General features: G+C 36.8%; 2 protein-coding genes across 5 annotated transcripts in view; both read left to right on the top strand.

The window, feature by feature from the left end:
- Positions 1-26,247, top strand: part of LOC129045737 (ankyrin repeat domain-containing protein 26-like) — a 116,697-nt gene that overhangs the window by 50,761 nt on the left and 39,689 nt on the right. Inside the window, 3 exon segments of the mRNA XM_064590299.1 lie at positions 22,396-22,559; positions 22,561-23,350; positions 24,744-24,896. Of these exon segments, the coding sequence (XP_064446369.1) occupies positions 22,396-22,559; positions 22,561-23,350; positions 24,744-24,896 (1,107 nt within the window).
- LOC123842093 (ankyrin repeat domain-containing protein 26-like) lies at positions 52-24,882 on the top strand. Of its 4 annotated transcripts, XM_064591958.1 has the most exons (8): positions 70-664; positions 3,660-3,817; positions 12,430-12,600; positions 15,531-15,564; positions 15,912-16,050; positions 19,693-19,865; positions 20,809-20,919; positions 22,396-22,508. In XM_064591958.1, the coding sequence occupies exons 1-6, from the start codon at positions 251-253 to the stop codon at positions 19,797-19,799; spliced, it is 1,023 nt and encodes a 340-aa protein (XP_064448028.1). In that variant the 5' UTR covers positions 70-250; the 3' UTR covers positions 19,800-19,865; positions 20,809-20,919; positions 22,396-22,508. The 4 variants fall into 4 exon arrangements, with proteins under 4 accessions (XP_064448029.1, XP_064448028.1, XP_064448027.1 ...); XM_064591959.1 differs by lacking the exons at positions 20,809-20,919; positions 22,396-22,508 and adding an exon at positions 24,795-24,882 and having other exon boundaries at positions 52-664; XM_064591957.1 differs by lacking the exon at positions 20,809-20,919 and having other exon boundaries at positions 72-664; positions 22,396-22,531.

Below are 26,247 nucleotides of genomic sequence, written 5' to 3' on the forward strand. Positions count from 1 at the left end.
ATCGAGTCCCGCATCGGGCTCCCTGCTTGGCAGGAGTCTGCTTCTCCCTCTGACCCTCCTCCCTCTCATGCTCTCTGTCTCTCATTCTCTCTCTCGCAAATAAATAAAATCTTAAAAAATAAATAAATAAATAAAATTGCCCACAGATCTAAATTTAAAAAAAAAAAAAAAAAGTGATACAGAAACTAAAAAAGTAAGGAACCCACTCGCTACGTTTGAAGTGAAAGAAGACCAAGAGTTTGACGTGCAAATGGCAAAAAGTATGAACCAAAATAGCACTAATTCTAAATTAGACATTGGACGTATACCTCAGTCTAGTGATTCAGAAAGCCGTTTCGACAAAAGGTTTTCCCGCTCCAATGAGATGAGACAAATGGCTCAAATAAAAAGGCACCATAGTTCTGCCGTTACAAACATTTACAAGAAAACAAAAGTCTTGTTCCAGAAGCCATTCTGTGCAGTTAATAACAGTACTAATAACTATAGAAGTATGGAACCCGAATTAGAAAATGTGAGTTCTTCTCCACCATGTAGTTACAGAACATCAGAAGTATGTCTAAAAGAAGAATTACAGCAAGATGTTCAAAAGTTTAAGAACGAGATAGGCATGTTACAGATAGACATCCGGGATTTGGAAAAAAAGAAAGTTCAACTTCAAAAAGAGGTAGAGGTTCACTTTGCTGCTGCTCTTTTGTTTTTTCTCTTTATCAATTATCTGAGTCATTCTGATTCTCCACTTAGGAAAAAAGTTCGTGTATAACATGGGGTTGTCTAAATACGTAATTGTGTTCGGAAATAGATTATTTCTGCTGTCTAAATGATAGGAGTGCAGGAAAACATTCTTATGATTGGTTTTCCTTAAGTTTCTCTGTAAGTCTCCCAAGTGGCATATGAACTGGGAAACTAATTTAGCTATGCACCCTGTGACCTCATGAACCAGAGTAACCGTAAAGAAAATCCCTTAAAAAATGCAATTATCGGGGCACCTGGGTGGCTCAGTCGCTAGGCATCTGCCTTCGGCTCAGGTCATGATCCCAGGGTCCTAAGATCGAGCCCCGCATCAGGCTCCCTGCTCAGCGGGAAGCCTGCTTCTCCCTCTCCCACTCCCCCTGCTTGTGTTCCCTCTCTCGCTGTGTCTCTCTCTGTCAAATAAATAAAATCTTGAAAAAAAAAAACTTTAAAAAATGCAATTATCTTGGCACATCTGGGTGGCACAGTTGAGCATCCGACTCTTGGTTTTGGCTTGGGTTGTGATCTCAGGTTCATGAGAGTGAGCCCCACGTTGGGCTCTGTGCTCAGCGTGGAGTGTGCTTTAATTTCTCTCTCCTTCTCCCTCTGCCCTTCCTGCTCATGCTCTCTCTCTCTCTCTAAAATAAATAAATCTTTAAAAAAGATACATAATAATCTCTAGTGTTTTGTTTTGTTTTTTAAGATTTATTTATTTATTTATTTATTTGAGAGAGAGCACGTGTGTGCACGAGCATGAGCCAGGGGAGAGGCAGAGGGAGAGAGAAAGGGAGAAGCAGACTCTCTGCTGAGCAGGGAGCCTGACGTGGGGCTCCATCCCAGGCCCCTGGGATCATGACCTGAGCTGAAGGCAGACGCTTAACGCTGAGCCATCCAGGTGCCCCATCTCTAGGGTTTTTATTTTTATCTATTGGCTTAAATATAAATTGCATTTCCATAAACAATAAAATGGGAAAGAAGCAATGACTATGAGAAAGGATATAAACAAGTATTTCAGCTAAACCTATTTATTGTTTCAGTATGTGCAATCTTTTCTGCTTTGTACTCACTCTTGGAACTTAGAATTCCAACAGGACCACTTTGAGATATTTTTAATAACAAATATTTGTATTAATCACTTTTTTCCTCCACATGTTTTTTAAGCAGACTCTTTTTTTAAGATTTATTTATTTACTTAGTGAGCATGAGCAAGGGGAGAGACAAAGGGGGAGAGAGAGAGAGAGAGAGGGAGAGAAGTAGACTCCCCACTGAGCATGGAGCCTGATGCGGGGCTCAATCCCACAACCCTGAGATCATGAGCTGAGTCAAAATCAAGAGTCAGAGGCCCAACTGACTGAGCCACCCAGGCGCCCCCCTCCACTTTTTTTTTTTTGTCACCATTCTCTCATGTTTCTGTTGAGTCAAACGTTCATATTATGTTTAATAAAGTATGGTACATTTTGACATGTATGGTTTTTATAATGTAGGTAGCATAAACCTTCAGAAACCTTCAGTATTTAACTCGAAGGGAGAAAACGGACGTTTGAGGTGAATTGAGTTTTAAAAATAGACAAAAATCTAGAGATATCCTCCTTCAAAAGAAAAAGTAGCTAAGCACCTTGTCCCCAATTAAGATATTAAATTACTGTGCCAGTGTCATACTTTTAATGTATCTGATTAATTTAATGAATTTGTTTGATAACTTAGCTGATTCAGCATTAAAGAATTGTATCATCTCATTTGGTGCCATAAGATGCTAGGTAATGCCACTTTAGGAACTTTGGACAAATCATTTAACTTTTTTTGGTTTCACTCCCATTTATCAGTGGAAAATGGGATTAAAGTTGATAATTACTTTTATACCCTCTAGCTATAAAAGTTTATGATAACCATGAATGTGGAATTTGGGGAGCATTACTCATTTCCCAAAATTCTACACTAACATCAGTTTCACTCTGTTCTTTTTGTGTTGTGGTGAACTTTGGTTCATATATTTTAACAAACACTGCCACTTTTTTGATAACCCTAGGATCCAAATGAAAAAAGAATTGTAAAAGGCAGTTGGGGAAAAAATAGCTCAGTGCAGGTAGAGGAAAACTCTTTGTTCCTGGAGCACCACAATGTCACATCCTTTAAATCTGGCTGTTTTTGCAAAATCCAGGTGGTAACGACAGACGAGGACAAATTTTATGTCTTTGTCTTTTTATTTCTTTGTATCTGCTGGTCAGATGGGGTGGGGTGGGAATGTTAGGTAGCAAAGCGTGGATATGAATACAAAATTAAGAAAGCCCTTTTTCAAATTTTGGAAAATTTTGCTGTTTTAATTAATTATTTTTTAAAGATTTTATTTATTTGTCAGAGACAGCGAGAGAGAGAGAACACAAGCAGGAGGAGCGGCAGGCAGAGGGAGAAGCAGGCTTCCCACTGAGCAAGGAGCCTGATGCGGGGCTCGATCCCAGGACCCTGGATGAGACCCGAGCCGAAGGCAGACGCTTAACCAACTGAGCCACCCATGCGTCCCAATTCTGCTGTTTTTATTCAAACGGAAATGAAGCAGAACTTATAAAAGTTGCAATTATTTATAATGATAAAGTTAAACAAAATATTTTTATTGATTAAAATTACGACAAACTAAGAGTCAAATGATATAATTAATGAAAAAAAGTTCTGGGATGACTGGGTGGCTCAGTCCTTAAGAGTCTGCCTTCGGCTCAGGTCTGATCCCAGGGTCCTGGGATCAGGTCCCGCATCAGGCTCCCTGCTCAGCGGGGAGCCTGCTTCTCCCTCTGTCTGTACCTCCCTCCCCCTGCTTGTGCGCTCTCTCTGATAAATAAATAAATAAAACCTTTAAGAAATTTATAATTAATGAAAAAAAGTTCTTTTTAATGAATAATGTGGTAACAATTATCCTTAGTATCACATTTCCATTAAAGATTAATGAAGAAAAGAGGAGACACCAAAGTAATGAGACGGCAGTATTAGAAAACACATATGCTGTCGCTGCTGCTGCTGCTGGACTCATTCAACAAAGAGAGAGTGGAAAAACTGAAAACCACCTCTTTCCTGTTGGGAAAAAGGAAGATTCTGATGGGTAAGCCTATGGCCATATTGAAATAGTAGGTAATTATTATTTGCCTATAAAACCAATTCTAGTTGGAGCTAACATTCATGATTAACAAGTTTTATATTTTTAGTAAGGCTAGTCCATCCTGGGTGCGAATCAGAAAAATGCAAATAACGAGATACCATTTTTTGCAGTCCTAGTGATAAATATTTTATTAAAAAAATAATAACCGGGGCGCCTGGGTGGCTCAGATGGTTAAGCGTCTGCCTTCGGCTCGGGTCATGATCCCAGGGTCCTGGGATCGAGCCCCGCATCGGGCTCCCTGCTCCTTGGGAGCCTGCTTCTCCCTCTGCCTCTCTCTCTCTCTCTGTCTCTCATGAATAAATAAATAAAATCTTAAAAAAATAATAATAATAATAATAACCAAAGGTAGCAAATGGGAGGAAAAAGCCATTCCTGTACACTGTGGTTAGATGCACGTGGTAACTCCTTTCTGAAGGGTGAGTTAGCAGTGTGTTTCAAAAACTTTAAATATGCTGTCCCTCTTTTAAGTTTATTTTTTAATTTTTTTTAAAGATTTTACTTATTTATTTGACAGAGAGAGACACAGCGAGAGAGGGAACACAAGCAGGGGGCGTGGGAGAGGGAGAAGCAGGCTTCCCGCGGAGCAGGGAGCCCGATGCGGGGCTCGATCCCAGCACCCTGGGATTATGACCTGAGCTGAATGCAGACGCTTAATGACAGAGTCACACAGGCACCCCATATGCTGTCCCTTTATTCCAATGCTTCATTGCCAGGACTAGATCCTATAGGAAAACATGACTTGTGTAAACACACACACACGCACGAACACATTCTAAGGACATTTATTGTGCATTATTGTATATATAAAATATGACAGATATGTTAAGGATATTTATTATAGCATTCTCTTATCAAAAAGTTGGAGATAGTCTAAGTAGCCGTCAATAAGGAAGTAAGTTGTCACCCCTATAAGACAATGTAACATGCGACCATTTGAAAAAATGAGTTTAGGTCTACAGTGTACTGATTGTTTAACAAAGTATATTTAAGGTGTTCGGTTTGATGTCATGTCTTATGCAAATTTTAGAATGCTTTTAATATCTGCTGAGTTGCAAAAGGAAGTTACCTGCTACACTGGCACTCTATCTTATTACCAACAAAATTGCTAGCTATTAGGTTTTTGGTTTTGGTTCCGTTGAGCTTGAGTGTTCAAATGTTGGACCCTCAAATTGATCTGAATATTACCAAGAGATTTCGTATGTCAACTTGTCCCATATTCTATATAAACATTTGATTTGATGATCCTTGTGCTATAAACCAAGAGGTTCCTAATGCAGTGAATCTTCTTTTGAAGGTACCTTGCATGCATGCTATTAGCCTTCCTTTTTAAAGAGAATATATTTCTATATGCACCACACCAAATTTTTCAACAGTGACTTCATTTTATATAATTTACGAAAATTCATTTTACAAAATAGGAATATTTTCTGCTTTCCAAACCCCTTATACTTCTCTTATAGAATTTTATTTTTTTTAACTTTTTAAATTAAATTTAATTTTTTAAAAAGATTTCATTTATTTATTTGACAGAGAGAGAGAGACAGCGAGAGAGGGAACACAAGCAGGGGGAGTGGGAGAGGGAGAAGCAGGCTTCCCACCGAGCAGGGAGCCCGATGGTGGGGTTCGATCCCAGAACCCTGAGACCATGACCTGAGCTGAAGGCAGATGCTTAACAACTGAGCTACCCAGGCGCCCCTCGTATAGAATTTTAATATGACTAATTATTTTGGATATATCCTGGAGTTAGATGATTTTTATCAAGCATGAAATATTGCTGTTGAAACTTAATAGTTTTTCTATGGTCTTTCTAAGCATGAGGAAAAGTGATAATCAGGTTATATAATATTATATATATATTATATATCTAGAAAATTTTTAAGGAGTCTTTTGGTTTTATAGTCTTGTGAATTATTTAATGCCTTGGTGTGCCTTTTTTTTTTTTTTTAAGATTTTATTTATATTAGAGAGAGAGAGTGCGTGGTGGGGGAGAGGGACAAGCGGAGTTGGCACTGAGAGCAGAGCCCCATGCCGGGCTCGATCCCACAACCCTGAGATCATGACCTGAGCCAAAATCAAGAGGTTTAACTGATTGAGCCATCCAGGTGCCCCCTTAGTCTGGCAGTTTTTTAAAAAAAACATTTAGTGCTACATGTATGTAATTTGAAAAACTATATTACAAAATATATTACAGAAATACTACATCATCCTTGTGTAAGGATTGAACTAAACAAGAAAGTTAAATCATCTATGATCATTCCTCTTAGCTATGAAATCCTTAAAAGAACCATGTACACTCACTGATCCTGATTTACCTCCTATTCATTTTTGAATTCTCTCTAGTAATTTTCACTCCCACTACTCCAGAATGGATTTTTCAAAGGTTACCACTGATTTTCACTTAAATAAATCTAGATATAATTTCTTAGATCTCATTTTATTTGACCTATCAGCAATATTTGACCCAATGGAGAACTCTCTTCACCAAAATTCTGTCTTCATTTAGCTTTCAGGGTATCACTCACTCACCTGGTTTTCCCCCTGCCTTTCTAGTCTGTACATCTCAGCCTGATTTGCTTCTTTCTCCTCATCCCCCACCTCTTACTTACATATTGACATCTTCCAGGAATCAGTCCCTGATTTTCTTTCTCTTGACTTTTACTATCTTGTATATTCTAATGATCTTCAGGTTTATATCTCCAGCCCAAATCTCTCTGCATAAGTCCAGACCTACATATCAAACTGCCTATTTGATAGCTCTTTGGGATAGCTATTGGGTATTACAAACTTAACATGTCCAAAATCGAACTACTGATATTCTTTCTTATACCTGCCCTTCTTGTCTTTCCTAATTGAGTTAATGACAGTTCTTCCAGTTGCTCTGCCAGAAAACTTGGTATCATCTTTGACTCGTGTCTTTTTCTTTTTCATACATGTCACATCTAATCTGTCAGCAGATCTTGTCAGATCTTCCTTCAGAATATATCCAGAACCCAAACACATCTTCCATGACCAAGCCACTATCATCTGTTGTGTGTATAAGTGTAATAATTAACTAATTGGTCTTCTTGTTTGTTCTTTTGTCTTTTCTCTGTTTCCATTAATTCTAAACACAGTGGATCTATTAAAACGTAAGTCAGATTATGTCTTCCTCTGCTCAAAACCTAATTGCCTCCTATTTCACTCAGAGTACATGCCAAAGTTCTTTCTAACACCTACAAGGCCTTGTATGATCTGTTCATCTTGGTCTCTCCCTATCCCTTACTGCCTCACTCCTATTTTCTGTCCCTTTCACGCTGTCCAGCCACACTGAATTTCTCACTTTTTTTTTTCCCCCTCACTATAAAGACTTCGAGCATCCCTCTGTACTTGCTGTTGACTCTATCTGGAGTGCTTTTCCCTCCAATACCCTCCTGTCTTGCTAGCTCCTTGCTCCTTCCTTTTTTTTTCCCCCTTCAATTTTTTGCTTAAAAGTTACTTTCTTAGCAAGGCCTTTCTTGGTTATCCTGATTACCTCTTTCCCTACAGCACATCAAAATTTGATTTCTCTGCTTTAGTTTTTCTCCTCTAGTACTATCTTGCCTGTGTAGTTTATTGTTATTGTGTTTACTTCACTCATGAGTAGGATTTTTATCTGTTCATTGCCATGTCCTCAGTGCCTAGAAAACGTTCTAGCATATATAGTTCTATTCAACAAATGTTTATTGAGTGAATGGAGTTTAACCTGCATGTATTGTTTTTTAACATAATACTAACTCTCGCTTAAACAAAAAGAAAGTTTGATATGGGTCCATTCTGACAATTTAATCTGTCAGTTGTATGCATTTTTTTTATTTTGGGGGGGCCCAATATTGTGGTTACTTGCTATTTATTCTTTTACTGGTATTTAGGTTAGTTTTAATTATGGTAAAATGGATCAGAGGAATAGCAAACTTCATTTATATTTTATTAAGGAAAATGAAATATGGTGGTAAATTATAGGACTTTAAAAATACTTGCCAAAGGATTATGAGCCCTCAATATCTGAAGTAAAAAGATGAAGTTGGAATTTATTGCCTACTAGTAAGATAGACCTATGCTGGTCACTTACTGTCTTTTCTGACAGAGCAGTCTGCTATTCTTATATAGGGTTTTGGGAAGAGTAGAGTTGAAGGTTTGGGGGACTTTCAGAGAATTAAGTGGTTTGTCATCATCTGAAACACCATGGTAATTTGGGTGAGACTGTTGTTGATTAGTTGGCACATGAGGCACGTGTATGGAATGGTTTTGTCTCCTATTGGCTTTCTTTTAGAAGGGAGGAGCTGACACTGCTTGGTGGGTGAGTGAGGCCAGTGGGCATTGATCAGTCGCACACATTTAAAACTGGTTGTCGTGGCTTCTTGTTCCCATGGCTTCATATTTGGGTTCCGCCCCCCAAGTTTGAGGTGACTTTAACTAGATGTTTTCTATTTAAAAGTTGCTTCTATCAACTGTGTTCAAAAAGAAAGCTATTTCATATTCTGTAATTATAGATTTATTTTTGAGATTTGGGTTAAGAAGAACTGTTTAATAATTGTCCTCAGGAAGATCCTTCTTTTTTGGATGTTAAATTTTAACTAGAAGAGTTATCTGTTTAACAGTTTTAATACAATAATTGCTGGCTCTGTTTTTGTTTTCAGTGCTCTTAGGGGCTCATGTTCAATTCCTAAATTAATAATCTCCTGTGGGAAATTTCAGTCTTTTGTAAATTTATGTAGCTATAGGCTGCTCATATTCTCTTGCATACATTTAGTCCATGAAAAAGTAATTATAATTTTCTGTTGGTAAATCTAGCTTTGTATATTAGGATTAAATACTAGGCTTAAAGTATGCAAAAGTTACCAAACCATTTTCTTTAAAAAAATTAATTTTTTTTAAATTTATTTGTAAGAGAGAGATAGAGAGCGAGAATGAGCTCACAAGCAGGAGGGAGGGGCAGAGGGAGACGTAGAAGCTCAGTGGGGAGCCTGAGGCAGGGCTAGATCCCAGGACCTGGAGATTATGACCTGAGCCGAATGCAGACACTTAACCGACTGAGCCAACCAGGCACCCCCAAATCATTTTATTTTCAAACAAAATTAACCAGGTTATTGCTATTTTTGAGTGATATATATAGTGACATATGAATATTTTTGAATTTTCTCCAGATTTATTGAGGTATAATTGACATAACTGTGTAAGTCTAAGGTATACCTATATTAATTTAATACACTTTTATATAGTAAAATGGTAATAGTGTTAACTCCATCATCTCACATAATTATCATTTCTTTTTTAGCAACTCTCTTAGCGACTTTCAAATATATAATACAGTATTGTTAACTGTAATCACCATTCTGTACATTAGACCCTCAGAACTTACTACTCTTGTAACAGGAAGTTTGTATCCTTTGGCCAATATCTACCCATTTCCCACAGCCTCCTACCCCTGGCAAGCACCATGATGTAAATTTGTTTTTTTTTTTTAAGTTTCTACATGTAAGTCAGATCATACAGTATTTGTCTTTTTGTGTGAGTTATTTCATTTAGCATAATTCCCTCAAGGTTCCTTTATGTTGTTGCAAATGGCAAGGTTTCCCTCTTTTTTGTGGCTAAAATATTCCGTTGTAAATATATACCACATGTTTTAAACCCATGGATCCATTGATGGACACTCAGGTTGCTTCCCTGTCTTGGCTATTGTAAATAATGCTGCAGTAAACAGAGGTGCAGATACCTCTTCGAGATAATGATTTCATTTCCATCAGAAATGTTCCCAGAAATGGGATTACTGCATCATATGATAGTTCTATTTTTAGTTTTTTGAGGAACCTCCACAGTGTTTTGCATAGTGGCTGTACCAATTTACAGTCCCATAACGGTGTACAAGGATTCCCTTTTCTGTACCTCTTTGCCAGTGGTATCTCTTGTCTTTTTGATGAAAGCCATTTAACAGGTGTGAGGTGATAGATATATCATTGTGGTTTTGATTTGCGTTTCCCTGATGAATAGTGATGTTGAGCCCCTTTTTTGGTACCGTTGGCCATTTGAGTATCTTCTGAGGAGAGCTGTCTATTAAGGTGCTTTGCTGAGTTTTTATTTGAATTATTTGTTTTTTGCTGTTGAATTGTGTGATCTCCTTACATATTTTAGATATTAACCTTTTTTCAGATATGTGGTTTGCAGATATTTTCTTCCATTCTGTAGGTTGCCTTTTCATTATGTTACTTGTTTCTTTTTTGTTTTTTAGATTTTATTTAAATTCAAGTTAGTTAACCTATATTGTTTTATTAGTTTCAGGGCTGGACTTCAGTGATTCATCACTTGCATGTAATACCCAATGCTCATCGCAAGTGCCCTCCCTGATGCCCATCACCCAGTTACAGCATCTTCCCACCCACCTCCCCTCCAGCAGCCCTCAGTTTGTTTCCTATAGTTTAGAGTCTCTTATGCTTTGCCTCCCTCTCTGTTTTTATCTTATTTTTCCTTTCCTTCCCCTATACTTGACGTAAATGGAACTAGAGTGTTGCTTGTTTCTTTTGCTGTGGAGAAATATTGTTCCATTGTTTTTGCTTTTGTTGCTTGTACTTTGGATGTCATATCCAAAATCATTGCCAAGATCAATGTCAGGGAGTGTTTTCCCTGTTTTCTTGTAGGAGTTTTATGGCTTAAGGTTGTCCATTTAAGTCTTTAATCCAGTTTGGGTTAATTTTTGTGAGTGATGTAAGTTAGGGGTCCAGTTTCATTCTTTTGCATGTGAATGAATATCCAGTTTTCTCAGCATCATTTATTGAAGAGATTATCTTTTCTTCTTTAAGTGTTCTTGACTATATGCATGGGTTTATTTTTGGGTTCTTGATTCTGTTTCATTGGTCTTTGTGTTTGTTTTGATGCAAGTTCCATATATTGTTTTGGTGACTATAGCTTTGTAACAGTTTGAAAGCAGGAAGTGTGATGCTTCCACCTTTGTTGTTCTTTCTCAGGACTGCTTTGGCGGTTTGGGGTCTTTTTTGTTCCATACAAATTTAAGGATTGTTTTTCCTATTTCTGTGAGAAATGTCACTGGAAAATTGCATTGAATCTGTAGATGGTTTTGAATAATGTGGATATGTAATATTAATTTTTCCAATCCATAAACAATGAGATATCTTCCTATTTGTGTCTCTGCTCTTTCTTTTATCGAAGACTTTTAGTTTTTAGTGTACATATCTTTCACCTCCATGATTGGATAATTTGAAAGTTTTAAAATTTGAAAATTTTAAATTCGCAGATTTTTTTTTTTGATCCATTTTAGTGTCCGTGATTTCTATTGCTTTTTTGCATTTCATTCAGTCTATTATTCAGCTCCGGAATTTTTGTTTAATTCTTTTTTACTATTTCCAGCTCTTTTTCAAAAAAAGATTTATTTATTTGTTTGAGAGAGAGAGAGAGAAAGAGAGCAAGTCAGGGGAGGGACAGAGAGAGGGCGAGAGAATCTCAAGCAGACCCGGAGGTCGATCCCACGACCCTGAGATCATGACCTGAGCCGAAATCATGAGTCAGATAGTTAACTGACTGAGCGAACCAGGTGCCCTTCCAATGCTTTATTAAACTTCTCGTTTTATTCATATAGTGTTTTTCTCATTTTATTGAGTTGGCTTTTTTTTTTTTAAGATTTTATTTATTTACTTTAGAGAGAGCGTGTGTGTGAGTGGGGGGAATAGCAGAGGGAGAGGGACAAGCAGACTCTGCACTGAGCGTAAGCAGGATGCATAGCTGGATCTCATGACCTGAGAGAAAATCAAGAGTCAGACGCTTAACTGACTGAGCCACCCAGGCACCCCTGAACTGGCTTTTTGTGTTTTCTTGTAGCTCATTAAGTTTCCTTAAAACTGCTCTTTTGAATTCTTTTTTGGATAAATTACAGATCTCCATGTGTTTGAGGTCAATTACTGGAAGATTTGGTGTCATATATCCTTGACTTTTTATATTCTTTGAAGTTTGGCATTGCTGTCTTTGCTTTTGAAGTAGCCTTTAATGACTACCTTTCCAATGTGTCCAAACCTGATTTTTTTTTGCTCTGGTGGTGTGCTGGAACTTTTCTGCAGGAAATCTGGTTTTCCAAAAAGTCTCTCTCATCCATGGGTGATTATCTAAGACAGTGTTTTCCAGGGGCTCCCAGATGTGGCTGAGAGGAAGGGGCTTGAACCAGTTTATGGGCTACTGCTGGGTCCACAGATGGACATGTAGTGAGTGTGCCCGTTAGCCGATGCATGGGTAGGCAAGACTTTTTCTAGGTCCCTTGGTGTATGGTCCTTGATTCCACAGCTCCTACAAAGAGATCCATAGCAGTTTTGTCCCCACAAATGACATTGTATTATAATTGTATATTTACCTGTCTTTGTAGCAAGGGATGTGTATTTCCTTATATATGGTTGGATTTCATAACTGTTTTGTGAATTAATAAATGTTCATTGAGATGGGTAACAGAATTTTACAAAAAAATTGTTTTTATTCTTTACCAGTAAAATTATTAGAAAACATTGGCTTTTTAATGGATATTTTAACTGGATTTTTTAAAGTAGTAATCCTGGTTTGCATATGAAGGAAGTAAGGAGAGATGAAAATGAAAAATGGACATCAGAAGTATCTGTGTTTACACCAGGGCTTGAGAAGGCGGATTCCCTACCTTCTCATCCACCACAAGTGAATGATGACAGCACTTCAAGTGAAATGGATCAGGATGAAGTAAGGTAAAATCTATAAATTATTTCCCTCTGAAGGAAGTTTAGCAGTGATTACTTTTTATGGAAATAAAACGCTGTCATGTAGGTACAGGCTACGGCAAGAAATACTTAAGTATATCAGATATACTGCTTGAAAGGTTCAGATGAGGACAAGTGACTTTGACAAGGAGCGCTTTCAATAGTCACCATGGAAGCTGGACTGTAATGAAAAAGTATAAACAACTGCTTAGAGAATTTTTACAGGGAAAGGTAATAGAGAAATGGATGATAATTGAAAAAGAATGTGGAATTCAAGGGAATTTTCTTTCTTTTTTATTTTTAAGATGGCAGCTTTTAGAGTACATTTGTATGCTGCTGGAAATGATCCAATAGAGATAGACATGGTTATTTAATTTTGTTTGCCTTTCCAAATATTAGAAAGCTTATTGATTGTATTACATTATCTTTTTTTTTTTTTTGAAGATTTTTTATTTTTTATTTGACAGAGAGAGAGTACAAGCAGGGGAGCGGCAGGCAGAGGCAGAGGGAGAGGGAGAAGCAGGCTCCCTGCCTAGCAGGGAGCCTGATGTGGGGCTCGATCCCAGGATCCCAGGATCATGACCTGAGGCGGACGCAGACGCCTAACGACTAAGCCACCCAGGCGCCCCTATTTTAAGATTTTTTTATTTGCTTGACACAGAGAGAATGCACAAGCAGGGGGAGTGGCAGGCAGAGGGAGAGGGAGAAGCAGGCTCCCCGCCGAGCAGGGAGCCTGATGTGGGACTCAATCCCAGGACTCCGGGACCATGACTTGAGCTGAAGGGAGATGCTTAATGACTGAGCCACCTAGGCTCCCCTGTATTACATTATCTTTTAAAGATTACAGTAATTGTCCTTAGTACTCCTAGTCATGTAGTTTTGTGGCAAGAGGTTGTTTTTTTGGTTTTGGGGGGGTTTTTTTGGATTTTATTTATTTGACAGACGGAGACATAGTGAGAGCGGAAACACAAGCAGGGGGAGTGGGAGAGAGAAAAGCAGACTCCGGCTGAACAGGGAGCCCGATGTGGGGTTGATCCCAGCACCCTGGGACCATGACCTGAGCCGAAGGCAGATGCTTAACGACTGAGCCACCCAGGTCCCTGTGGCAAGAAGTTGTTGATTCAGAATTGGTTCCCCAGTGGAGTATTCTCATATGATTGAATGTGCAGAGAGTATCATTCATAGACTTAAAAGTATATAAATGATAGTAAATATACAAACTCTTAGGCCATTCTGAGTAGAACTAATCATTCCTTGATGATTTTATTTTTTATTTTTATTTTTTTTTATTTTTAAAGATTTTATTTATTTGAGAGAGAGAAACACAGCGAGAGAGGGAACACAAGCAGAGGGAGGGGGAGAGGGAGAAGCAGGCTTCCCGCCGAGCAGAGAGCCCGATGCGGGGCTCGATCCCAGGACCCTGGGACCATGACCTGAGCCGAAGGCAGACGCGTAACGACTGAGCCACCCAAGTGCCCCCTTGATGATTTTAGATATTCAGTGCATTTGACAGAATCATGAATAGCTATGGTTTTGTTAGGGAATTTGAAGTATCTGGTTGCATTAAGTTAATATTTGTTTCGATTCTGGGGAAAGGGGAAAGACTTTATTTATAATTGAAAAATAAACGGGCGCCTGGGTGGCTCAGATGGTTAAGCATCTGCCTTCGGCTCAGGTCATGATCCCAGGGTCCTGGGATCGAGTCCTGCATCGGGCTCCCTGCTAGGCAGGGAGCCTGCTTCTCCCTCTGCCTCTCTCTCTCTCTGTCTCTTATGAATAAATAAATAAAATCTTAAATAAAATAAAAATAAAAAAAAATAAACTATTAGTCTATCATAGATTATTACTTTTAGTTTATAAAGTTCTAAATTACAAAAGCCATGGTTCCTATACCAACAGTGTCATTGACACATATTGTGTGCTCAGTAAGTATATATTTGTGAATAAACAGTTGAATAAATAGATGAATGCCATTGATGAACTTCTTCAGAAGAAGCAGATCTTTAGTTTATTGAAAGTAGATTTTCAGGGGCCCCTGGGTGGCTCAGTTGGTTAAGCGACTGCCTTCGGCTCAGGTCATGATCCTGAAGTCCCGGGATCGAGTCCTGCATTGGGCTCCCTGCTCGGCGGGGAGTCTGCTTCTCCCTCTGACCTTTCTCCCTCTTATGTGCTCTCTCTCTCTCTCACTCTCTCAAATAAATGAATAAATAAAATCTTTAAAAAAAAAAAGTAGATTTTCAATATTGCCTAGGTATGAAGTCATTTTATTTAAAAAAAATACGTCTAAGATTCATATATTACTATTTAAAATTATACCTAGAAATGGAATAATAGTAGATTCATTTGCTGTCATATTACTTGGAAACACTTAAATATTACCTTCACCACATACTGTAAAACACACGTTTTGAAGGCACATATCCTGGATTTGAATTCTGGGTCCACTCCTGCCCAGCTGTATGGGCTTGGGGAAGTTACTTAATTCTGTGCCTCATTTTCTTCCTGTGTAAAATGCCTAATATAATTACCTATGTTTATAAGATTGTTGTGAGGCTTAAAATACTTTTAAGATGTGTAAGGTGTTCATGATAATGCATAGTAGTTGTACAGTAAATCCTCAAAACACTAGTATCATGATTATTAAAAAAGGGTTTCTTTCATATAAGAACCTAACTTGCACTTTCCCAATAGTTTTTAGAGCCAATAAAAGCTTGTTTTTATTGAAAATGACAACAAAAAATGTGGTCTATTTCTTCGTATCAAATAATGCAAGTAACATTATGCTTTTCCTTTGCTTTATGTCCATTTGATCTAAATTTAATGCTTAGTATTATTAATAATAATGTTTAGATATGATTTAGATATTTTTTGTATTTTAAGTATTTAATACTTGCCTGAAAAGAATTGGTTTTTTTTAGACCTGCAAAGGAAACGGCTCATGAAAAGAAAGAGGTAAAAAAATATGTGTAATTGTATTTCATTTATTTTTTAATTTTCACTTTATTATATTACTTTGATAAATAATATTTATTAGAAATATTATTCCATGGTAAAAAATTACTTTAGGAAGGGTATAGTGAAAAAATAGAAAATCTTCCTTTGTTGTATAGACATTTATTGTGAAAAAGTTTTTCAGAAGTACTAATTATTGATAAAAGTCGTTTTGATAAAAATCAGTTCTTTTAAAAAGTACCTATGTTTTTGCTCCTATAAAAAGATGGGTATTTATCATCTCTCTACACTTAGTATATTTTATGAATATTTGGGGGACATTTTGAAATAGTATTTTTTATTTGTAGGTCAAAAAGCAAATTAATTTTATGGATGACCTTGACTTAACTGAGTCATCTGGAACAGCTTCAGAGGATTCCAAGTTGCCTTGCTATAAGTATATGAGTTGCAAGTCGCTAATTGTACAAGTTGGCCAGGATCGTAAAGGTAGGACATTGTATAAGTAGAAAGCCTTTGTATGTATATTACTGTAGTAATATGTGCCCATCTTGTATAGTGCTGTACCACACAACACTCATGAGCTACTCATCTCAGAAATATGTTTTATATGAGAATAGAGAACTGTTGAATACTCTCAGCCAAAGGGCTATAGTTTCCACTCTATGTTTTGTCATGGGAATGGCACACCTGATGTGTTGTTAACTCCGCTTCTCTTCTGTGCCTTCACCCAAGGTCAGGTTACCATTATTTTTCTCCTAGAATACTGAAATAGCCTCAGGACTGTTTTCCCTGTCATTCCACCTCCCAGAATCTTGGTCTACACTGCAACCATAGTTATCATAATCTTTAAAAATTCATGTTTCATCACGTTACTCCCTTGCTTAAAGCTTAGCTATTACTTCTCATTGCTCTAAGGTGAAAGACCACAGTACTCTAGCTTCATCTTGTATTGTTTCATATCCTTCTTCTTCTTTTTTTTTTATTTTAAAGATTTTATTTATTTGACAGAGAGAGACACAGCGAGAGAGGGAACACAAGCAGGGAGAGTGAGAGAGGGAGAAGCAGGCTCCCCGCTGAGCAGGAAGCCCGATGCCGGGCTCGATCCCAGGACTCTGGGATCATGACCTGAGCCGAAGGCAGATGCTTAATGACTGAGCCACCCAGCAGGCGCCCATGTTTCATATCCTTCTTTCCATCTGTGTCTCAGCCACAGTTTTAGTTGTTTTTTCCTATAATAGAGCTTTTTTTTCCCCCAACAGCTTTAGTTAGGTAAACTGCACATATATGAAGTGTATAATTTGATAGTTTTGACATATGTATATGCATATGAAACCATAACCGTAATTCAGGCAGTCAACATATCTATCACCCGTAAGTCTCATGTCTCTATATTCCCTTGTTACGAAACTGCCAAATTGTTTTCTAAAGTAGTTGTACCATTTTCCATTCCCACCAGCAGTGTATGAAAGTTCTAGTTTCTCCCTGTATATTCATGAACACTTAGTATTGTCAGTTTTTTAAATCTTAGCCATTCTGATGGGTATGTAATATATATATCATTATGGTTTTAATATACATTTCCCTAATAACTGTTAATGTTGAGCATATTTTCATGTGCTTATTTGCCATCTGTATATCTGCTTTGAACTATCCAAATCCTTTGTCATTTTAAAAATTAGGTTGTTTTCAGATTTGTTGAGTTTTAAGAATTCTTTGTATAATCTAGATATAGTTCCTTTATCACCTATATATATTTTTTAAGATTTTATTTATTAATTTGACGGGGAGAGAGACAGCTAGAGAGGGAACACAAGCAGGGGTAGTGGGTGAGGGAGAAGCAGACTCTCCACTGAGCAGGAAACTCGATGTGGGGTTCGATCCCAGGACCCCAGGATAATGACCTGAGCCAAAGGCAGACACTAAACAACTGAGCCACCCAGGCGCCCCTCACCTATATTTTTTCGTAAAGATTTTCTCCCAATCTGTGACTTTTCATTGTCTCAACAGTGTCTTTTGAAGAGCGGTTTTTCTTTTTGATGAAATCCAGTTTATCCATTTGTTCTTCTATGGATTTTTGCTTTCGGTGTTCCTATATAAGAAATCTTTGCCTAGCACAACGTCAGAGGTTTTCTCTCATACTTTCTTTTAGAAGTTCCGTAGTTTAAAAACGAAGTTTTATAGTTTTAGGTCTTACCTTTAGATCTGTGATCCATGTGATCCATGTCATCCATTTTGTATTCTTTTTTTTAATGATTTTATTTATTTATTTGACAGCGAGAGAGAGAGCATGAGCAGGGGGAACAGCAGGCTGAGGGAGAGGGAGAAGCAGGCTCCCCACTGAGCAGAGAGCTGGACATGGGGCTCGATCCCAGGACCCTGGGATCATGACCTGAGCCAAGGCAGACACTCAACCGAGACACCAAGGCGCCCCCATTTTGTATTCTTTTTTTTGCTTATGATGCAAGGTATGGATCCAGGTTCATGCTTTTTGCATATGGATATCCAGTTGTTCCAGCACCATTTGTTGAAAAGGCTATATTTTCTCCACTTCATGCCATTGTGTCTTTGTCAGGATCAGTTGACCATATGTGTGTGGGTTTGTTTTTTTTTTTTAAGATTTTATTTATTTATTTGAGAGAGAGAGAATGAGAGCACATGAGAGGGGGGAGGGTCAGAGGGAGAAGCAGACTCCCTGCCGAGCAGGGAACCCGACGCGGGACTCGATCCAGGGACTCCAGAATCATGACCTGAGCCGAAGGCAGTTGCTTAAGCAACTGAGCCACCCAGGCGCCCTCCAAATCATAATTTTAATGACCATATAGAAGTCCACCATATGGAATCCTCATTATTTAACAAATTGAATTTTGGTTATTTTCCATTTTTCTATACTTTAATTAATCCTGTAAGGAATGTCTTTTATATAAATCTGTTTCTAAAATTCTGGTTACTTACTTGGAATAAATTCTTCAATATCGTATTGTTTGCTTAAAGTATAAAAATTTTTAAAGAAGGTCTTTGATCCTATTTTTAAATTGTTCTCTGGGAAGTTTATATTAATTTATATGCCCATCAACAGAGTATGAAATGTCCATTTATCTCAAGATAGGAAAAATTTTAAAAATTTATTCAGTTTTAAACATATGCAGCGATTAAAAAGTAAAATGGAAAATGATTACTGCTAAGTTTTTTCAAAATCTCTCTTATAAAATTAATCCAAAAGTCTATGCTGTAAGCACATATAACTCTTTATTGTTTACTTAATTAATATGGATCCTGTGTTCTAAAAGGGGTTTTCAAATGATTTATAAAATGGATAATAGGGGCGCCTGGGTGGCTCAGTTGGTTAAGGGTCTGCCTTCGGCTCAGGTCATGATCCCAGGGTCCTGGGATCGAGCCCCATCTCCAGATCTCTGCTCGGCGGGGAGCCTACTTCTCCCTCTCCCTCTGCCTGCTGCTCCCTCTGCTTGTGCTCTCTCTCCCTGTCAAATAAATAAATAAAATATTTAAAAATGTAAAATGAATAATCAACAAGGTAAATTGAGAATATTGCAGAAGAAGAAACATAAAATGTATAGGGCAACAGATACTAGACTCCACAACCTAGTCCTGGATCACAGTAATCTGCAGGTGTATGTTGTGTAAATGACATCTGCAGATGCTGTCTTAATACTGCAAATTATTTTTGGAGGTACCTGTGACGTTTTGTGAAGTAGAAATTTACTTCTATAGGGAATTTATAAACTTTTTTATAAAGAGCAACTTCTCTTTTTAATTAGTAACTAAATTATCTGTTCTAATGGAGGAGTAATTATGACTGTATGGGAAAAACAATAATTTTAATTCTAACTTTCTTGAATAATTTCAAAATTCCTTTCTCTACAATATCTACCAGAGTTAGTACTAAAACTTATTACTAAGCTGCATAATGCTTTCTCATTGCTTCTTTTCAACTATATATATCTTTTGGAAGAGATTGAAGTGAGAAAGTAAACATGAGCCTGAGAAAGGAAAAAAATTGAGAACATAGAAATTTCATTTGGCTAATAAACCAACATATGTGGAACCAGATCATAAAATGAACTTTTTATTACTTACAAATCATTTAAAAATAAGCACATTTATTTGCAGATTTACCTTCAAACAAGAAGAAGAAAAAAGAAGAAATGCTGATAAATTATATGAAAAAATGGAGCAATTCAGAGAAAAAGAAGAGCAGTATAATGAAGTTGAAATGAAACAAGTTGAATTCATCTTGCAACAGTAGGTGCGAATTGAGGACTGTGAGAAATAATTTGGATCAGGTAAATCTTTGATAAAAATTGCATATTTCCATCAGTATTATTTATAATATACCTTTGATTTTATGTATATTATTTAGGTATAAAATAGATAAAAAATTTAATTTTATCCTAATAGGAAGTATAATATTTTTAGCTAAAATTATTAACTTATTGGAATTCTTGGCTTCTCATATATGCTCTCTATATATTTTCTGAATGAAGAGATAGAGGGTAAAGTGAGATAAATGTGAATGTTGGCTTTTTTTTTTTTTAAGATTTTATTTATTTTTAGAGAGAGAGCATGAGCAAGGGAAGGAGTAAAGGGGGAGGGAGAGGGAGGGAAAAGAATCTCAAGCAGACTCTGTGCTGAATGAAGAGCCCGACTCAGGTTTGGATCTTACAACCCTGAGACCATGACCCGAGCCAAAACCAAGGGTAGGACACTTAACCAACTGAGCCACCCAGGCACCCCAGTTTTGAATTATTTGTGTTAAAATACAGGCTCAATCGCCTTGAGACTATGATGGAACTAGTTAAATGTTTTGTAAAGAAATTTTAGTTTCACATACTATATCTTCTTGTATTTTTACTTTATGACAAATTTAGCTGTCATTTGAATTAAAATTTGAGTTATTCATGCAGGATAAAATCCTTGTATTTAAAAAGGCTACTTCTTTTGAACATTATTTTTAAGTTCTCTTAAGCTTTTCATTTTTTTTTTTAAAGATTTTATTTATTTATTTGGCAGAGAGATAGAGAGCATAAGTAGGCAGAGAGGCAGGCAGAGGGAGAGGGAGAAGCAGACTCTGCACCGAGCAGGGAGCCCGACGTGGGGCTCGATCCCAGGACCCTGGGAGCATGACCTGAGCCTAAGGCAGCCGCTTAACTGACTGAGCCACCTAGGCACCCCTGACTTTTTTTTTTTTAATGGTGATTCAAAATCCTAATGAAAATATGTCTCTAGGTTGTAGAAGAGTGAAATGACGCTAAGTTACAACTTTCTCGAGAACAGAATGCCAGAGTATTATAAGATGGAATTCTAAAGAATCACCTTTGCAAACAAAAGGAGATAGAAGTGGGTAATAACAGAATGAATTCTGGGGTATTTTTTTAGTTATTTTTAAGTACATGTGTGTATGTATTTATATGTATATACATTTTATTTTCTGAAATTATTTTTTCTCCATGTATGCATATATATATTTTAAAAACCAACACTAGATCATGGAAAGCATAGAGGATTTTTAAAGTGTAAATGTGTGTGTGTATGTGTGTGTGTATTGGGGGGGCATAGGGGGCGGTGACATTTTTGGTCCAGTGGATAAAGTAATATCCTTAATTTAAATGCGTTTGTCTGCAAGAGTCAAATAGTGACATTCATCATGTCCTCATCCAAAGGAGAAGCTTTTAATATTTTCCATAAGAATTGTTGAGCTTTCCATATGCTCAAAACTAGTGCTACTAACAACATATGTTTCCATTTTGGGCAGTTACTTCATCACCTCTGTATTGAAAGAGAAGTTAGCTTAACACTGCCACTGATGAACAGGAGGAGTGTAGCCCGTTCAGAGACTTTCTTTTGGACTTAGTCTCTACTTTTGAGAAAAGTAGCAAGTTGCTCCAAGTAATATCCTATTTCATTAGAAGGCGCTTTTGAAACAATTATATGCTAATGATAATTTATTGATGAGTGTTTTATTCCTAATAAAATAGCTCCGTGTATTTTCCCCTATTTTAAACATCATGAAGAGGAAATAAAATTTATTGCAGCAGCAAATAATCTCATGATTTTTCTAAGAGCTGTATAAATTTTACCTTATTTACCATCAGTATTTTGAAATATAAGGCTCCTTTTGTATTTTTGATTTACACTAGACAAGAGCTGCGGTTTGGTGTAAGAGCACTAGTAGTGGAGTAAGAAGACCTGGGGAAAGTCCTGCAGCTCACTTAATGTTTTTAACCTCTCCATTCCAGAATTGTGATACTAAAAATTTCACTGATGTCGGTAGAAGTGTTTATAGTATAGTGACTGGATTTGTCAGTTATCAGTAGATGTAATTCTTATAAGTGACTATAGAAATATTAGAAAAGTAGAATTTGTATGGAATATTGTCAGGAAAAAAGAATTTTAGGAAATTGAATCTGTCAAAATAAAGGCAGAGCTCTGGATTTTATTGTGGGGTAGCTGTGTTAGATATCAGACTGTAAATTGAATTTTTAGTGTAATCAGATTTATTAATCTTTTATTTCAGGCTTTCTGGGTTTGTTGTAAATCAAAGACTTTTCCAGTTCTGAGATTCTTAAAAATTGTGTCTTGGTTTCTTTTTTCCTTTCATGCATTCACTGTCTTCAATTAAATTTTTGAAACTTTGGGAATTTATGCTTGTATCAAGTTTGAGGTTTGGACCCAACTTTATTTTTTCCTGGTTGGGATATCCACTTACTGCAACCTATTCTTTGTATAAACATAGGTTATTTTTTAATTTCAGAGAAAATCAGGATAATGTCATTTTATTGAGTTCCAGCTAAAAGTCTGCTTTGTTTTACTTAGATGTCTAATAGTCATAAAGAAGAAAAAGATCTGTTGCCTAAAACCCACATGTGGCAGGATGAAATTGCCATGCTAAGACTGGAAATAGACACAATAAACAATAAGAACCAGGAAATGGAAAGTAAATATTGTGAAGACATTGAAATTATAAAAGAAGAGTGTCAGTCTTCTAAAGACCATAAAACTGAATGAGGAAACATTAACAAAAACAATATTAGAATATAGTGGACAGATTAATGCCCTGACCACTGAGAATACAATGCTAAAGTCTAAACTGGAGAATGAAAAGCAAAACAAAGAAAGACTGGACACACAAGTTGGATCATATCGAGCTAGACTAGCTACTGCTCTAGAGGATTATGATCAAAGTCAGGCGTCAAAAAGAGACCTAGAACTTGCTTTCCAGAGAGCAAAAGATGAATGGTTTTGTCTGCAGGACAAACTGAATTTTGATGTGTCTAACCTAAAAGAAAACAATGAGCTTCTTTCTCAAAACCTTTCTAAAGCTGAAAGTAAATTCAATAGTTTAGAAATTGAGCTCCATCACACAAGAGATGCTCTCAGGGAAAAGACTTTGGTTTCAGAATGTGTACAAAGAGACCTAAGTCAAACACAGTGTCAGAAAAAGGAAATGGAACACATGTATCAAAATGAACAAGATCAAGTGAATAAATACATTGGAAAGCAGGAATCCTTAGTGGAGAGATTATCTCAACTACAAAGTGAAAATATGCTGCTTCATCAGCAACTAGATGATGCTCACAACAAAGCTGCCAGTAAAGAAAATGTAGTAACTAATATCCAGGACCAGTTTCAGGGTATCGTACAAAAACTTCAAGCTGAAAGTGAAAAACACGGTCTTTTGCTGGAAGCAAGCAATAGAGAGCTAATCAATGAATGTAATCTTTTAAAAGAAAGAATGTATCAGTATGAAAAGGAGAAAGTAGAAAGAGAAGTAAGTATCCAGAAAGATAAATATTTTTCAAGCTTTCTAAGAGAAAATTCAAAGTAATATTTGATTATTATTATTATTTTTAGAGAGAAAGAGTGCACCTGCACATGAATGGGAGTGGGGCAGAGGGAGAGGGAGAGAGAATCCCAAGAGGGCTCCACATCAGAAAACTCTACCTCATGCCCCTGAGATCATGACCTGAATGATTATGGCTGAATTTTGCATCTACTTGAATATAAAAAATATATAGACTGTAATTCAGCATAACTTGTATCCAGCAAATAAAAATTAGACTTGAGAGGGGCTTTAATTTGAATAAAATTATTGTGTCATCTATGCAAGGTTAAGAGGTTAACTTATAAATTGTTAATAGAAGGCTGATACTAATAATTTAGTCTTATACTGCTAAAATAATAATTTTAATCTTTGTCACCACATTTTAATACCATGATGAATAGATAAATGGAAATGTTCATACCTGCAATGAGCATGTTGAAATTGAGATTCAATTAAGTGGATTCACTTGACGGTTTACTCCAGATTTCCCACATGAACTGAAGTGTAGATGCTGTATCTCAGTACTTTTCCTCTGGTAGCTTTTTATACATTTTAGGTTGAAATAATTTTATTTTTATTTATATAAATTTGAATTTTTAGTCTGAAATCGTGTATCTTATGACCTTTTAACCCTTTGCAGGCACTTTTCATTAAATCGTAATTTGGGACAACTGTGGAGAGCTTTAGCAAAACTCTTTGATTTAATCTTCCCACTGCTATTTATAATTTTTTAAGGCAATTTTACAAATAATTTGCTTATTTCAAAGCTCAGTGACTATCATTTGGGTATAAGTTTTTCCAATACAAAGAGAATTGTATCTGTAATATTTTAATTTGGCATTGGATCTCCATTTTCAGACTAATGGGGGGTGGCAGGATTCTTGTACTGTAGCAGGAATGGAGGTCAGGGAGGGAGGTGAAAGCCAGGTTATCTAGGGCCTTGAAGCCCATTAGCATGACTTCACTTTTATTCTGAGATAGTAATCTATTGGAAGGATTTGAGCAGAGGATTGAATACGTGAGGAACTTTGACATTAATTTAAGCCTCTAATAAAAAAGAGGGAAACCATGTCATCATGTAGAATTTACCACTGCTAGGCCCACCTATATACCCATTTCTTTTTGAGACTTCAGTAGGGTGGGAAGCTTTGCAGATTCATCAACAAGGAATGGAGAGTGGGGCTGAATTAATTATCTAAGTAACATAACACTGACTAGGCAAGAGGATAAGACCTGTATGTGGTGATATTTTTCAAAGTACATATGTTAGAGTTATATATTATTAACATAACGTCATATAAGATAATTTATAAAATCAGTAACAGAAACGTCTTATTAGGTAACGGTGAGACACCTTCAACTAGAACTGGGTGATTCCCTAAAAAAACAGTCTATTTCAGAGGCTTCGCTGGAGGTTACATCACATTGCCGTATTAATTTAGAAGATGAGACACAGGATTTGAGGAAGAAATTAGGTCAAATCAGAACTCAGGTAAGTATTAAATGTAGCATGTCAACAGTTAGTCTGTAGCAGGTTAATATAAAGTGTTTTAGGATGCTAATTTCCATGGACCATTTTCTTTTGTATTTACATTATAATTTAGTGTAATTTTAGTATCTTCACAATGCACTATGTCTTAAACTTTGACTTTCATTTTGCTATTTGTGTTATACATTTTTTTTTCTTACAGTATTTACCATTAGGAAAGTTGAAACTTATTCATCATTCCTCACAGAAATTGAGGGACTTTTTTTTCCTACTGTACAATTTTTTTTAAAGATTTATGTAGTCTTTGAGAGAGAGCGAGAGCGCGTGCGCATGCACACGCGTGAGTGGGGGGAGAGGCAGAGGGAGAGGGAGAGAATCTCGAGCAGACTCCCTGCCCAGCACAGAGCCCCGCGCCAGCTCGATTCCATGATCCTGAGCTGAAATCATGAGTTGGATGCTTAACTAACTGAGCCACCCAGGTGCAATGTTTTTTAATGATCTCTCTGTTACCATGATGATGTGAGCCATATAAAATCAGAAGATAATCTTTAATGGAATGTTTCAGAAAATTGACTTATTTCTCATGTTCACTTTTATGAACGGATATAGAATCTGTACTGATTTTAGGATAACTTGTAAAGAAAAGTCATTTTTCAAACCAGTTGAACTTAGGCATTTCCTTCATTTTCTTTTCCTTTTAGATATATTGTAAATGCATAGAAATATTCAGATCATGTGTAGTATATACGCCCAAAAGAGAGAATTAAGAAATTAAGAATGAGTCCTGCCATTGGGTTTTTTTTTTTAAGATTTTATTTATTTGACAGAGAGAGACACTGCGAGAGAAGGAACACAAGCAGGGGGAGTGGGCGAGGGAGAAGCAGGCTTCCTGCCGAGCAAGGAGCCTGATGTGGGGCTTGATCCCAGGACCCTGGGACCATGACCTGAGCTGAAGGCAGCCGCTTAATGACTGAGCCACCCAGGCGCCCCCATTGGATTTTTTAAAAACTTTATTGATATAATGCACATACCATACAATTCACCCAGTTAACATGTATAGTTCAGTGTTTCTGATCATATTCATAGAGTTGTGCAACTATCACTGCCATCAAGTAGAACATTTTCATCACCCTGAAAAGAAACCCTTAGCCCTTGAGCCCCCAGCCTCAGGCAACCACCAGTCTACTTCCAGCCTCTATAGAGTGGCCTATTCTGAATATTTCATATAAAGGGGGTCATACAATGTGTGGTCCTTTGTGACTAGCTTCTTCTACTTAATGTTTTCAGGGTTCATCTGTGTTATCGCATATATCAGTGCTTTTTTTTTTTTTTTTTTTTTTTTTTTTTGGTCCAA

This window comes from Mirounga angustirostris, unplaced genomic scaffold (assembly GCF_029215605.1).
Source record: "Mirounga angustirostris isolate CCGP_5_RB_7025 unplaced genomic scaffold, mMirAng1.0.hap1 SCAF_5, whole genome shotgun sequence".
Classification (NCBI taxonomy): domain Eukaryota; kingdom Metazoa; phylum Chordata; class Mammalia; order Carnivora; family Phocidae; genus Mirounga; species Mirounga angustirostris.